The sequence below is a fragment of the Nerophis ophidion genome, linkage group LG08 (genome assembly GCF_033978795.1).
Source record: "Nerophis ophidion isolate RoL-2023_Sa linkage group LG08, RoL_Noph_v1.0, whole genome shotgun sequence".
NCBI lineage: Eukaryota > Metazoa > Chordata > Actinopteri > Syngnathiformes > Syngnathidae > Nerophis > Nerophis ophidion.
This window is the reverse complement of record NC_084618.1, coordinates 42,181,947-42,197,040: the sequence shown is the minus strand read 5'-3', so window position 1 is coordinate 42,197,040 and position 15,094 is coordinate 42,181,947. Positions and strand designations below refer to the sequence as shown.

Genomic DNA, 15,094 nt, shown 5'->3' with positions numbered 1-15,094 from the left:
CTTGGTGCTTCTTATCTCCACCGCTGTGCCAATGATGTAGATTTAAGTCATGCATGCAAAGTCTTAAAATATTTTAAAATGCACCAGTTAAATTACAAAAAAAAAAAGTCTGTCTTCAGTCACATATATTGTTACTTTAGTTTTCTTAAAAACAAAAACACATCCCTGAACAGTATTTTATTTATGGTTTGTTTTCTACTTCTACACTAAGTTTCAGTCCCACGAAACGATTTAGAACCTTTTCTATGCACAGGTTGATACATAAGGTGTCAGCATTGCCAATGCAATGTTATTGTATCAATCAATCAATTATTAATGAACGTTTATTTATACAGCCCTAAATCACAAGTGTCTCAAAGCGCTGCACAAGCCACAACAATGATCCCACATCAGGGAAAGAAAAAAACTCGACGCAATGAGAAACCTTGGAGGGGACCGCAGATGTGGGGACACCCCACCGAGGGACGGACGTCGACTGGGTCTGGTTAATAGTGTGAGAGTCCAGTCCACAGTGGGGCCAGCAGGGTGGTGGGATGTAAGATAAAGTCTCAGTGCAATTCAGTTTAAATTATGCCTATATTCTTTATTTTGATTTGGGATTAGGTTGATTGGCAAAACTAAATTGGCCTAGTGTGTGAATGTGAGTGTGAATGTTGTCTGTCCACCTGCGATGAGGTGGCGACTTGTCCAGGGTATACACCGCCTTCCGCCCGATTGCAGCAGAGATAGGCACCAGCGACCCCAAATGGGACAAGCGGTAGAAAGTGGATGGATGGATATCAAAACATTTTTAGCATGCACCAGTTAGGGGTGGGCCGGTCCATAGATTGTTAGAATCATTGTGATGTGCTACTTGAGGATCAGTATAGTTGAGTATATGTTAAAAGTGGATTATTTTTCATTTTCAAAACCAAATCATCCGAAAGTTGACCGGTGTCGTGCGAATTTCTGTATCCTTGAAATATTCTTTATCCCTAACTGAGGGAACAGCTGTGTTTCAGACGCTTTTGAGGAACGGACTTTTTGTTGTGAAATCTATGGACGTGAAGGATGACAAGGACGTTGTCTATCAATATTGCTTTTTTGCAAAACTACTTTCACCAGCCATAAACCACAACAGCAAAAAAAACTTGTTTCAACCCGTTGTGCAGCAAGTCTGACTGCTTGCCGCAATGCCTGGGTGTATTTAAACAGTGCAGCCATTTGCATGTACTGTAGGCCAGACCAAACAAGAGTTCCCAATCAGCTGGCCAATACTTACTTTAAACTTTTTTTTAAATGTAATTTTAAAGCAAATTACTAATAACTGCATCACTAACATTTACAGTAATTTACTCTTACTGCAGAGCGGTGCTTTTAGAGTTAATTTCAGTAAAGTTACATAATACTGTTACTTCAGTTTTAGTTTTGTACAATACAATAAATGCTGTAGCTTCACAATCGTGATTTCATTGTTAATTACACTTTAACAGCACACTACACGTGTGCAATGAAGTCTCCATACTCCCTTAAGACACAAATCTGATAAATGTACAGTAATTTGTTGTGATTTTCAGGACTAGAACAGTATTCTATTCTGTGAAACAAGTTCATTGCTGTAAAATATGAGGGTGTCAGTCATTCGTCAGTAGATTTTGATTACAGGATTTTAGTGTGAAAAAAAATCTATTTAAATCCATCCATCCATCTTCTTCCGCTTATCCGAGGTCGGGTCGCGGGGGCAACAGCATAAGCAGGGAAACCCAGACTTCCCTCTCCCCAGCCACTTCGTCTAGCTCTTCCCGGGGGATCCCGAGGCGTTCCCAGGCCAGCCGGGAGACATAGTCTTCCCAACGTGTCCTGGGTCTTCCCCGTGGCCTCCTACCGGTTGGACGTGCCCTAAACACCTCCCTAGGGAGGCGTTCGGGTGGTATTCTGATCAGATGCCCGAACCACCTCATCTGGCTCCTCTCGATGTGAAGGAGCAGCGGCTCTACTTTGAGTTCCTCCCGGATGGCAGAGCTTCTCACCCTATCTCTAAGGGAGAGCCCCGCCACACGGCGGAGGAAACTTATTTTGGCCGCTTGTACCCGTGACCTTATCCTTTCGGTCATGACCCAAAGCTCATGACCATAGGTGAGGATAGGAACGTAGATCGACCGGTAAATTGAGAGCTTTGCCTTCCGGCTCAGCTCCGTCTTCACCACAACGGATCGGTACAACGTCCGCATTACTGAAGACGCCGCACCGATCCGCCTGTCGATCTCACAATCCACTCTTCCCCCACTCGTGAACAAGACTCCTAGGTACTTGAACTCCTCCACTTGGGGCAGTCTCCTCCCCAACCCGGAGATGGCATTCCACCCTTTTCCGGGCGAGAACCATGGACTCGGACTTGGAGGTGCTGATTCTCATTCCGGTCGCTTCACACTCGGCTGCGAACCGATCCAGTGAGAGCTGAAGATCCCGGTCAGATGAAGCCATCAGGACCACATCATCTGCAAAAAGCAGAGACCTAATCCTGCGGTCACCAAACCGGAACCCCTCAACGCCTTGACTGCGCCTAGAAATTCTGTCCATAAAAGTTATGAACAGAATCGGTGACAAAGGACAGCCTTGGCGGAGTCCAACCCTCACTGGAAATGTGCTCGACTTACTGCCGGCAATGCGGACCAAGCTCTGGCACTGATCGTACAGGGAGCGGACCGCCACAATAAGACAGTCCGATACCCCATACTCTGAGCACTCCCCACAGGACTTCCCGAGGGACACGGTCGAATGCCTTCTCCAAGTCCACGAAGCACATGTAGACTGGTTGGGCAAACTCCCATGCACCCTCAAGAACCCTGCCGAGAGTATAGAGCTGGTCCACAGTTCCACGACCAGGACGAAAACCACTGTTCCTCCTGAATCCGAGGTTCGACTATCCGGCGTAGCCTCTTCTCCAGTACACCTGAATAAACCTTACCGGGAAGGCTGAGGAGTGTGATCCCACGATAGTTGGAACACACCCTCCGGTCCCCCTTCTTAAAGAGAGGGACCACCACCCCGGTCTGCCAATCCAGAGGTACCACCCCCGATGTCCACGCGATGCTGCAGAGTCTTGTCAACCAAGACAACCCCACAGCATCCAGAGCCTTAAGGAACTCCGGGCGGACCTCATCCACCCCTGGGGCCTTACCACCAAGGAGCTTTTTAACTACCTCAGCCCCAGAAATAGGAGTCCACCACAGATTCCCCAGGCTATTTAAATCCTAGTAATTTTTTAATTTTTTTTTACAGGGTAAAATGCTGCAATACTTGTGCAACAGTTGGACTGCTGCCAAAGACAACTAATGAAAATCCTAGCTGCTCTTTTGAAGGTACTATTAAGTGCTTTGATGACACAGCATCAAGAGCAACTGGAGGTCCAGTATATTGCTCAAGGATACTAGGACATAGGGTACTGGTGATCAAACCTGCATCTCTCAGGTTGGGAGAATCACTACCACATAGCCATGCTCCTCTCAAGGATAATAGAATGAGGTCAGATGGTGCTGAAAACATGAATAACTTCAAAAGGTAACAAATGAACTGTTTGATATTGCTGCGAAGGATGCTTTGGAATCTGACTAAAGCAAATGTCTACAGATGCAGCGGGATCATCTTTAGATAGTACTTTGATTACTTCAGGAGTTCCCTCAGAAAAATAAAAAATATTTTTAATAGTATTTATAGCAGCAACATGTGATCTGTCGAACTTGCAGACAAGAAAAAAGTAGAAATTGAAGCGCGAGGACAAAGCAATGAAGAATGAAAAAGCTCACCTTTTCTCTATGCAAATTATAATTTGACTCTGCGGCAGTTGTGTTGACGGTCTGACTCTGGATAGCAAGCAATTTTACCACAAGAGTCATTACAAAAGCCCAATTATTCAACAAAAATGACAAGCAAATATTTTGTCATTGTGTCATGTTTATTTCAAATCCATTGTAGGTGTACACAAGGCAGAACAAACAGATCAACAGATTTGAATGACATTTCAAGTACAGTATACGTTGGACAGAACTGACATTGTCCTTTGAGGAATGTTTAGGAGAATGAGCCTAAGTACACAATGGATTCAAGATCGGAAAGCAATTGATCAAAACTACCTTTCTCTTTTCTATTGTTTGATAAAGAGGCAAAAACACTCTCTGTCCCTACTAAGTGTGCAAATGTTTGCACAACAGCACTCAGTAGAGCCAGCTGAAGGCACAGCTAGTGTAGCTACTCAATTCGTCTGCTTTGAACCACAGGCCAATCTCCTTTTTAGCACTTTCCACAGAGTCACTGCCATGGATGATGTTTCTGTTGACAAAAAGAAACATTAAGCAAACAAAGCCAGGTAAATAAAATCTGCTTATTTGCCCTTTCCCACAACCTTTGGCAAAAGCTCAATCAATGGAGTAGAGGTATAATATATATGCAGGGTTAGTCATGACTTTATAAGAACTTTATTTATTGCATGAATTTTGGTGAGAAACTATTTAAGACCCATGTAAAAAAACGTTATCACATTCTGACGTATGAAAGAAGTTACAACTAAAACTGGTTTTAAACCAGTGATGCGGGTATACATAAGTCTGGGCTGATATTGAATAAGTCCATCCATCCATCCCTCACATTCACACACTAGGGCCAATTTAGTGTTGCCAATCAACCTACCCCCAGGTGCATGTCTTTGGAAGTGGTAAGTCAATTGAAATTTTTTTTTAAAAATGTATGAAAATTAAAGTAGGTACGTTTACCAGCGTCGATAAATGGCTTCAAGAGTAGTCACACTTTTGTACCATAGCAGTATTACTCGCTGGAATGTGTGGTAAGGCGGGGCCACTGGCCTTCTAGCATCACACACCCCAACTACTTAGTATGTAGCAGCTCACATGGACAAAATGATCACAAACCAAATGCCACCGCACAAATGTGGGAATATTTCAGTTTATTTTATTTATTTGTATTTGAATAAAATTCTGCACAAAAATTGTATTCAAGTGTAAAATTCTGCACTTGAATAAAAATCTGACAAAATCAATAAAATAGGTTCTAAGTGGGAGACCCTCAAATATACACAACCAAAACAATAAACAAAATGGCTAAATAAAGTTATTGTGAACAAAATGATCAAGTTATTTATAGCGGTATAGCTCAATGTGCTTAAAAAGTTATACACACTAAAATCTTTTAACAAAGTTTTTTTTTTAATAACTAAAATAAATAGCCACATAATATACTTTTTTGGCAGAGGAAAATAGGAAATATTGTTCTGGCTTCATAAGAGCAATATTGTTTTTGTATTTTAATATGTTTATCTGCTTACATTTTAAATTATAAAAAGTGATCAGTAGTTTCATTTCCAGTTTTAATGGAACATCACGTGAGTTCAATTCCTGTTGAACAGAGTCAGTGTCCATCTGTTTCAACTTGTTGAGTTTATCGATCATTTTGTGCAAAATCAGCACATCCTTTATGTTTAATGTGAATACTGTAGTTCAGTTGTTTAGACAATGTGTTTCTAAAAGTTTAGATGGGGGAATAATGTTTCGTAATGGGGAAAGAAGTTAATGTTTGTTGTCTACAAATTAGTTTGTAAGCTAGCAAGCAAGAAAGCATCATCAAAGTGCAGTTATGAATGACGGTTTTTCGATCATATTCATTTAATATTTACCTGTCAGGAGTTTAACAGTGGTTATTATTAATACTCTCTGCTAATTTGTAGTTTAAACACTTGCACCCGCAAAAACCGATGCAAATGAATGACCGCCTTAGCAGACTGTCTTGTTCGCCAAACACTGATGCTCACGGGCCAACAGCATCGCTTTGCCACACAAAGAGTAGAAGACACTAATGAAAGACAAGACAATTCACTCCCTTCCTTTCACTCAGCTTTAGCACAAATGCACACAGCTGCTGAAACCGATGAATAGCATGAATTCTCTAGAAGCGTACACATAGCGATTCATCGACACTGGAAAACTTACCGACTTAGGTTTAATTTATCGTCGGTTAATTGACTTACCGAATATTGGCCTAGACCTACAGCACCTGCATCTTCCGAGACAAAAATTGGTGATATGACAAGAGGCTTCACTCTGTTCATTTAATTTTACTATTAAGCGATGGAGAGAGAACCCTCGTTCCCCGTTTGAAAGAGAGAAGCGATGAAAACACAAACATCGCAATTTATCGATCAATGCAAGTTAAAAAGTTCATTTTTATTCATAGTTTGATTAATTAACAAACCATCTGCCCAGGCCTATTAAAAGCTGGCACTTACTTGCTGACATCAATGCAGAAGTCTCCTCTGATGGTTCCAGGTTTAGAGTCAGCAGGGTTGGTTTCACCAAGCATCACCCTGCCAGTCTTGACAACACCTTTGCCTTCCCACACCTGACAATTTTAAATGGGAGGACAACAGATTAAACATTCAAACTTTTACCAGGCTTTTTGTAATCAAAACGTTACCATGGCAACTACTGGACCGGAACTCATGTAATTAATGAGTGTTGGGAAGAATGGTCGGTCTTTCAGGTCGATGTAGTGGTTCATAAGAAGATCCTCAGTTGCCTGCAGCATGAACATGTAGAAAGAGTACATTAGTTTTTGCAGCCCACTGACATTTACATTATGGCCCATTTTACAATACATTTGGCAAATGAAAAACTTTAAAAAGCTGAAATACAATGCTTTAGGCCACTTTTGAGATACAGTGGAACCCCGATTTGCAAACTTTTTGGTTTACAAACCTTTACCCCACGTCAAATACAACTCTGTGTGCTAACCATGTCTTGACGTACGAATCGGCTTGTGGCTCCTTTAGTTCAAGGATTGTATCAGCGAAGGGGGCTTTGTTCCGCAGCAAGTCTTTAAAATGTGATGAGACCTTAGAGCAGCGGTCAGCAACCCGGGGCTCCGGAGCCGCATGCGGCTCTTTGATCACCCTGATGTTGCTCAACTGCATAATCGCCGACCATCCGATTGTTTCGAGAGGTTTCCGGATTTTGGTGCCTCTCCTGGAAATCACCCAGGGTTAACATTCTACCATTTTCACAGAGACTTCAGTATTGCGGGCGTGCCGTGATGGCAATGCTTTTAAAGTCCTTTAAAACATGCCGTCGCGCCCGCTTTTACACCATGCTATCTGCGTGCCGGTCGGTCACAGGCAATACGCTACTTCTGTTAACACACCTAAGTGACTGCAAGGCATACTTGGTCAACAGCCATACAGGTTACACTGAGGGTTGTGATATAAACAACTTTAACTTTAACTCCACCCCCTTCAACCGACGCACGAAGGGGGCAGGCGGGGTTTGGTGCTAGCGGGGGTGTATAATGTAGACAGGAAATTTAGGATGCATGTGATTCTGGGTATTTGTTCTGTTGTGTTTATGTTGTGTTACAGTGCGGATGTTCTCCCGAAATGTGTTTGTCATTCTTGTTTCGTGTGGGTTCACAGAGTGGCGCATATTAGTAAGAGTGTTAAAGTCATTTAAATGGGCACTCTCAGTGTGACCTGTATGGCTGTTGAACAAGTATGCCTTGCAGTAGTGTACGTGTGTCTGCGGAAGCCACATACAACACGTACTGTAACTGGGCTGGCAAGCTGTTTGAACATGTTGTAGAGGCCGTTAAAGGCAGCGCCATCATAGCACGCCCTTATTATTGTTGTTCGGGTGAAAATCAGCAGATGTTCGCAAGAAGAGTTGCTTTGAGAATTCGGGAGCCTCCCGGAAAATTTGGGAGGCTTGGCAAGTGTAATGCTGTATTCATATTAAACTCGCGGGCGGCACTAACATTAAATTTTCTTAGTAAGGTGTGGGCCGCGTGTCCGAGACCCCTGGTTTATACATAGCACAAAGCAGAAAAAAAAAAACTGTATGCAATGTTATTTAATTTTAAATTTCAAAAGAGTTTTGTGGGTCCCATTGTTTTCTTTATTTTGTGAAATGGGTCAAAATGGCTATTTGAGTGGTAAATGTTGCCGACCCCTGCCTTAGAGGTATGCCACAGCAGACCTTTATTACAAAGGAGAAGGAACTACCGGGAGACAAGCCGTTGAAGGATCGCCTCACACAACTAGTTTGTGCTAACGCTAGCAGTGACTACTGCTCTTATCACTTGGAAACTTCCAGAGTGTTCAACAACGCCAAATATTTGCAGACACATGGTAAATGTGTTAACAGTTATCCTGGCTGTAACATTGTGTTTGGATAAAAAAAAAGGTTGTTTAACCATTAGCCCTTATGTTTTGTTACTTTGACACAGTATAGTTTTATGAAAAGAGGGACTTTTGTAGAGTCTAGAAACAATTATTCATGTTTACCTAAATTCTCAAGGAACATGGCTTTAGATTACAAACATTTTGGTCTACAAACCATGTTCAAAAACAAAAAGCTTGGAAATCGAGGTTTTATTGTAGTTTCTTACACACCTTTGTGATGGACAATTTGATTTATGGGTTACGATAAGATTTAATAAAAAAAACATTCAATACAAAGAACAAATTAATACAGTATACATACAGTATTCTATGGTTAATTGATATAAACAATCTTTTTACAAGCGTTTGTTGGAGAAATAAGTCACTACGTAATGCTGTAACATGAGGTTTTTTATAAATGTATTAATTTACTGCTGACATACAATACATTTTTTGAAGCGCTTTTCTAAAAACTCAGAAATTTAATTCTAGAAAGAATACAAAAAAAACCCCAATGCATACAGAAATAACAGTCATTCCCTTTAAAACAAAAATCTAGGCGGTCAAAGTCGATATATTCAAGTTTTTAAAATGTATGAAAATTGATTATTTTCTCCTTCTCCTTCCGTAGCTTCCATCGTCCCTTTCCTTCCTACAACACACAAAGCTAAACATGGCTAATGCTAACACCAACGAGAGCGAGACATTTATTACAAAGAAAGGTGTCAGTGTTTTTGCGGCAACAGACGTGAAAAAAGTGACTGCACCCTGCAAAGTTTGTTTCGAAAATGCCAGCAGCACAACAGGCAGAGTGCTAGAAATATATTTTTTCACGAGGTAAACAAGACACAACAAGCAAAATACGGACTAAAAATCTCCTTACTATGGTGGAGTCATTTAAAGCAGGTACAGTACGTATGAAGAGAAAGAAGCCTAATGCGTAGGCCGATTAACATTTTGTCAACATAATTATTCTATTCAAGCAGAAGTATTGCTGCTCAAGGTAAGCTCTTAATTTAATTATTTGAAATTTTTATCCCACCCCCGTGACCCTAAGAGAAACAAGCGGTAGAAATGGATGGATGGAAACTTACTCCATAAAAAGTACAATTTATTGCTAGTATAAAAAGCACACTTTACAAATTAGAATTTTGCAGTATCATTTCAAACTACTTGTTTTTGTTTAAATAAAAAGGAAAAAAAAAAATCTGAATTATCTTTGTATTCAATAGGTTCTTCAAAACAATATCTGGGATTTAATTTTCAGGCCATATCACTCAGGCCTACATTAACCCGGATTGGTTTTTAACCTCTTTACAAAACATATCTAAATGCTCCCCACACCAAATATACTAGTATGGGAATCTAAATTAACTGGTAAAATTGCCAAAATTAAAGTTTCACTCATATGAAGATAAATGGCACATATTTGCAAAAACTAAGAACATTGCTTTGTGAGAATTCAAGACAGCAATAACAGTGTTAACAAAAATATGTTCCCACCTACGAGTTATCTAATTTAATACATCTCAATTGAGTAAAAAGTAGATGAAATAGTTTGACATTTTAGCATTGAGCGCTTTAGAAAGTAGCAAATAGAAACGTCCTTGAAAAGGTTTGCAAATGAACAGTTTAAGCTGACTGGCTCTGACTCGATTATCCAAGATGCTCGTGTCAAGAATAGACTCTGCTGCTAATCAGCTCACATGTTTTCTGTCACTATCCGCAGTCAAGTATGCAAATACTAGACTAAAAAAGGGAACTATTGCCAGGTTTCACTACAGAGGTAACAAGTCAAGTTATCAGAACATAAAAGACATCTATATTTTCAAAAATAACACCAATATACAACAGAGGATTGACTTACTTGAACCATTTTCATGCCAATCAATTTGAAACCTTTCTTTTCAAATCTAGAAATGACCTCTCCAATGATGCCTCTCTGCACACCATCAGGCTTGATGGCAATAAAGGTGCGCTCCTGTGGCTCTGCCATGATTCTGAAACAAAGAAAAAAAATCAATATCATTCATAACAAAGGAGACAAGTCAGTCCTCACATCTGCTTGCATTTAGCACAACCAACTGTTTGGCCGCCCGCAGACGGCCCGGATCCCATTGTGTGGACATAGACGTCAAAGCAGCAGTGCGACCGATCACCTTCACTTTAACTCAGAGACTAAAAGCCTGTCTTTATCCGCACTTTCCCTTTGCTGCACCAACACAGTTAAATCATGTGACTAACTTGCTGACTCATCTGCAACCAATAGTCATTCACGGTTTGTAGTTTACAGTTATTAAGACCCTTCAGGAGTTTGCAATGTTGCGATTATACAAATTCAACCATTCCAACACAACTAAAAAAAACAAGGCAACTGCTATGGCAATTTTGGGTTAACAACCCTATAAAAGCTGACATTTCAAACAAGGCTCTGCAGAAAATTCTGGGGAGACTGGTACATTGAGGTTAAGGCAGTTGAGGTTCAATATGCAACTAAAGGAAAAATATGATAAGATTTGTAAAATCACAAGCGGTTGCAATGTTATTGAAAAAAATAAGTGCTATAACAGTCTGTAAGAGTCCTAAGAGACTTCCTGGTTTGGTTCTTCATTGTACCATCTCAGGCAAATGCTCTCATTTTTCCAAATGTCATAATTCATCACACCATCAATGCCTACTCCCAGATAAACGCTCTGTCTCCAGCTTTGAGTACGCTCACCCTTACTGAACAATGTACATCACCAAATCACAAATGTATGAAAAAAGATGAGAATGTTATGTAATAACGTCCATCCTTCAGTTTAAGTGTAATATTTCAGACTTATAAATCATTCCAGTGAAAATGGCTTTAAAAGCAGCTTGTTCAACACTTGCATACTTTCAAAAATAGTCAAAACATTCAATTGTCAGCATTTAACAAAAAAAAAAAAAAAAAAAATGGCATCTGTATACAGAAATTCCAGATATAGAATAGAACTCTATGACCATTCTACGATCGGAATAAAACTGGACTCTCTGGTGACGGTGGCAGAGAAGAGAACTGAGGGGAAAGACTACTGAGCCTCATGGATGATGCGAGTCACCCTCTGCATACCGTTATCAGTATGCCAGAGGAGCCTGTTCTGTGAAAGACTGCTTCATCCCAAGTGCAGCAGGACTAATAGACTAGAATACAACTCCTTTGTCCCACACGCCGTTAGACTGTGCAACTCCTCTCTGGGGGGAGGGGGGTTACTAGGATGACAGGGAACGTAAAACAACAATACTGAAATAAACTGCAACAAAAAACAGTGCAATAAACAGCAGTGTTACCATTTTTCTACTGATTAATATCTATTGTTATATTCTTATTTAACTGTTATATTTTCTATTTAATTTCCATTTATACCTCCATTATTTACTTTTTCAAATTATATCTCAATTCTGTACACTTCTGCTGGAATTTTATATTTTCTGAGGGAACTCTCCTGAAGGAACCAATAAAATAATATATTCTACATTTGCAACACATATACAACGATATTCATCAGGTGTCCAAATATTTATCATCGTGAGAGGAAAGGAAATGCATGTATTGAAGGACTTGGATGCATTTTCCCCCCCCCCATTACTACCTTCCTCCACCAGAGTGCAGCTGGGATAATATTTATGAAAATAAAGGGGAGATGTATGCACACCCATTCATTTTAAAAAAGTACCCTGATGCTGGAGCCTATCCCAGCTGCACTCCAATATACTGTAAATCAGGGGTCGGCAACCTTTACCACTCAAAGAGCCATTTTGACCTGTTTCACAAAATAAAGAAGACAATGGGAGCCGCAACCATTCTCGTGAATATCTGCTGATGGTCACGCGTATAACAATAATATGGGCGTGCTATGAAGCCACTGCCTTCGGCGCCTTCTACAACATGTGCACACAGCCTGCCAGCCCAGCATCATGTTGTATGTAGCTTCTGCAGATACACGTACACGACTGCAAGGCATACTTGTTCAACAGCCATACAGGTTATACTGAAGGTTGTGATATAAACTTTAACACTCTTACTAATATGCGCCACACTGTGAACCCACACCAAACAAGAATGACAAACACATTTCCGGGAGAACATCCGCACTGTAACACATAAACGTAACATAACAATTACCCAGAATCCCCTGCATCAGTGACTTCCAGGCTATATTATACGCCCCGCTAGCAGCAAACCCCGCCCCCCCCTCTCCTTGCGTAGGTTGAGGTGGGCGGGGTTGAGGGCGCGGGGTGTATAATATAGCCTGGAAGAGTCATGGATGCAGGGGTTTCTGGGTAATTGTTATGTTGCGTTTATGATGTGTTACAGTGTGGATGTTCTCCTGAAATGTGTTTGTCATTCTTGTTTGGTGTGGGTTCACAGTGAGGCGCATATTAGTAAGAGTGTTAAAGTTGTTTATATCACAACCTTCAGTGTAACCTGTATGGCTGTTGACCAAGTACACCTTGCAATCTCGTACGTGTGACGATAAAAGCAGCAAAATGTATGCGTCCAGCCGGCACGCAGATAGCGTGGTGTAAAGGCGGGCGCGATGACATGTCGTAGAGGACGGTAAACGTAAAGCCATCACGGCACGCCCTCAATATTGTAGTCCCAGTGAAAATCGGAAAATGATGTCCGGAAGAGGCACCAAGATCCGATTGTTTCGGGGGGGTTGGCGACAATGCAGCTGAGCCACATCCGAGTGGCCAAAGAGGCGCATAAGGCTCCGGAGCCGCGGGTTGCCGACCTTTGCTGTAAATCAATCAAATACTGAGATGACTCCTCAAACTTGGCACTGACCAGATTGGGTGCCCAACCCTATGTGTGATTAAGTGCGTACATGTGGTGTGAAACCATTAACTTTACTAACCATTGATAGGCGCCAGCGCCCCCCGCGACCAAAAAAGGGAATAAGCGGTAGAAGACGGATGGATGGATGTTTCACATTTTCCGACTTTGAGTCACATTGCATAGGAACCGAGCCAACCGAAAAAAAAAAGGCCTTACAGAACATTATTGCCTCCTTATCTGCACTGGACAAAAATGCCATAAAACAAACTTAAACATCATAAGGGGGCATTATATTTTCCACCCTTTAATTGGAAACATACATGAATATTAATACACACATACATACAGTCCATATATATTATATGGGCTTAAACAAAAGACACGTATACGTACAGCTCTAAACGATAGTTAGAGTTAATATAATACAGACTTCAATATGAATTGAAAGATTGTTCTTAAACAAGCCAGGGGGCTAAAATGTAAGTTTCTTCCGACAAAAAGTTATTCTACCTTATAATGGTGATGTGTTGCGGCTTGACGTGTAAGCTGGTCCGGCTGCGGAAAGAGAAGGCCTGCACTCGCGCTACGGCTCTTTATCTGCGGGCAGACTACGGAAGTGTCAAGAACGACGCGCCCCAAATGATGACTCATTTCCGGATGTCTGGTTTCCGCCCTGAATTTGACCGCCGGCATTATGAAAATGGTCTCAAATAGATTACTTTTGTCAGTACGCGTACTGCACTATTTGTTTTAATATGATTTACAATCCTAGTATTTAGACTTTTTTTTCCTGTTCATGACTTTTCACTGCTGAGTTGCTCCTCAATTAGTCCCTCCTCTTCCGAAACATAACCAAAATGGCGCATATTGAGGGCGCGTGAAGGGCGGACTCTGCTTCAGCGCGCTATGAGACATGCATACCTGGCTGCCATCTTGGTGGGGGCCAAGTTACAATTGAAAGACAATGCAAGTATATCAAAAATGAATCATAACCTTCTCATTTCCATTCCACTATTCATGCAATCTTCTGACATCAAAACAATTTTTTTTTTACATTTGAAAAATAGAATAGATCACATTTATTGTCATCATACATTGGGGCATGACAAAAAATTGCAGGTGGAGGTGGTTACTCTATTAGGTGCAGTTAAAATACAACACAGACAATAAATGGGGCGGCATGGCGTAGTGGGTGGATCGGCTATGCCAAAAACTTGAGGGTTGCAGGTTCGCTTCCCGCCTATTGACATCCAAATCGCTGCCGTTGTGTCCTTGGGCAGGACACTTCACCCTTGCCCCCGGTGCCGTTCACACTGGTGAATGAATGATGAATGAATGATTGGTGGTGGTCGGAGGGGCCGTAGGCGCAAACTGGCAGCCACGCTTCCGTCAGTCTACCCCAGGGCAGCTGTGGCTACTGATGTAGCTTACCACCACCAGGTGTGAATGAATAATGGTTTCCCACTTCTCTGTGAGCGCTTTCAGTATCTAACAATAGAAAAGCGCGATATAAATCCAATCCATTATTATTATTATTAAATAACATGTTAAAATAAGTAGATAAATACCAGTGTGAACAACAGTACAACCGTGAAAAAAATTGTAAGCTCTTGGGAAAGATTATGTTTCCTAATGGGTAAAACTGATTTTAACACTTTTTGTCCTGCTCTTGTGTGACCGAAATATTTTTTCCTGATATAAACATATATACATACATATATAACGACATATGTATTATACATATATGTATATATATATATATATATATATATATATACACACACACATATATATATACTTACACACATATATATATACAGTACATATGTACATATATACACACATATATCTATATATATACATATATATACACACACACATATATATATATATATATATATATATATATATATATATATATACACACATATACCATTGTAATTCAAGCATACACACACAAATTAGAGTTCTGTATAATTTTGTATTCTCATTTTTATTATCTCTAATTTTTATTCTAATTTTATTAATACTTTATCTATACATATATACATTTTATTCTTACTCACTGTGTGTGTATTTTTCCTGTATTGTTT

At 40.5% G+C, this 15,094-nt stretch overlaps 1 protein-coding gene across 2 annotated transcripts; it reads right to left on the bottom strand.

Moving 5' to 3' along the window:
• Positions 1-3,915: 3,915 nt before the first annotated feature.
• LOC133557803 (nucleoside diphosphate kinase A-like) lies at positions 3,916-13,666 on the bottom strand. Of its 2 annotated transcripts, none has more exons than XM_061908607.1 (5): positions 13,512-13,666; positions 10,065-10,197; positions 6,463-6,564; positions 6,275-6,387; positions 3,916-4,308 (listed from the first exon to the last, which is right to left on the bottom strand). In XM_061908607.1, the coding sequence occupies exons 2-5, from the start codon at positions 10,191-10,193 to the stop codon at positions 4,194-4,196; spliced, it is 459 nt and encodes a 152-aa protein (XP_061764591.1). In that variant the 5' UTR covers positions 10,194-10,197; positions 13,512-13,666; the 3' UTR covers positions 3,916-4,193. The 2 variants fall into 2 exon arrangements, with proteins under 2 accessions (XP_061764591.1, XP_061764590.1); XM_061908606.1 differs by lacking the exon at positions 13,512-13,666 and adding an exon at positions 10,257-10,280.
• Between the last annotated feature and the right edge of the window lie 1,428 nt (positions 13,667-15,094).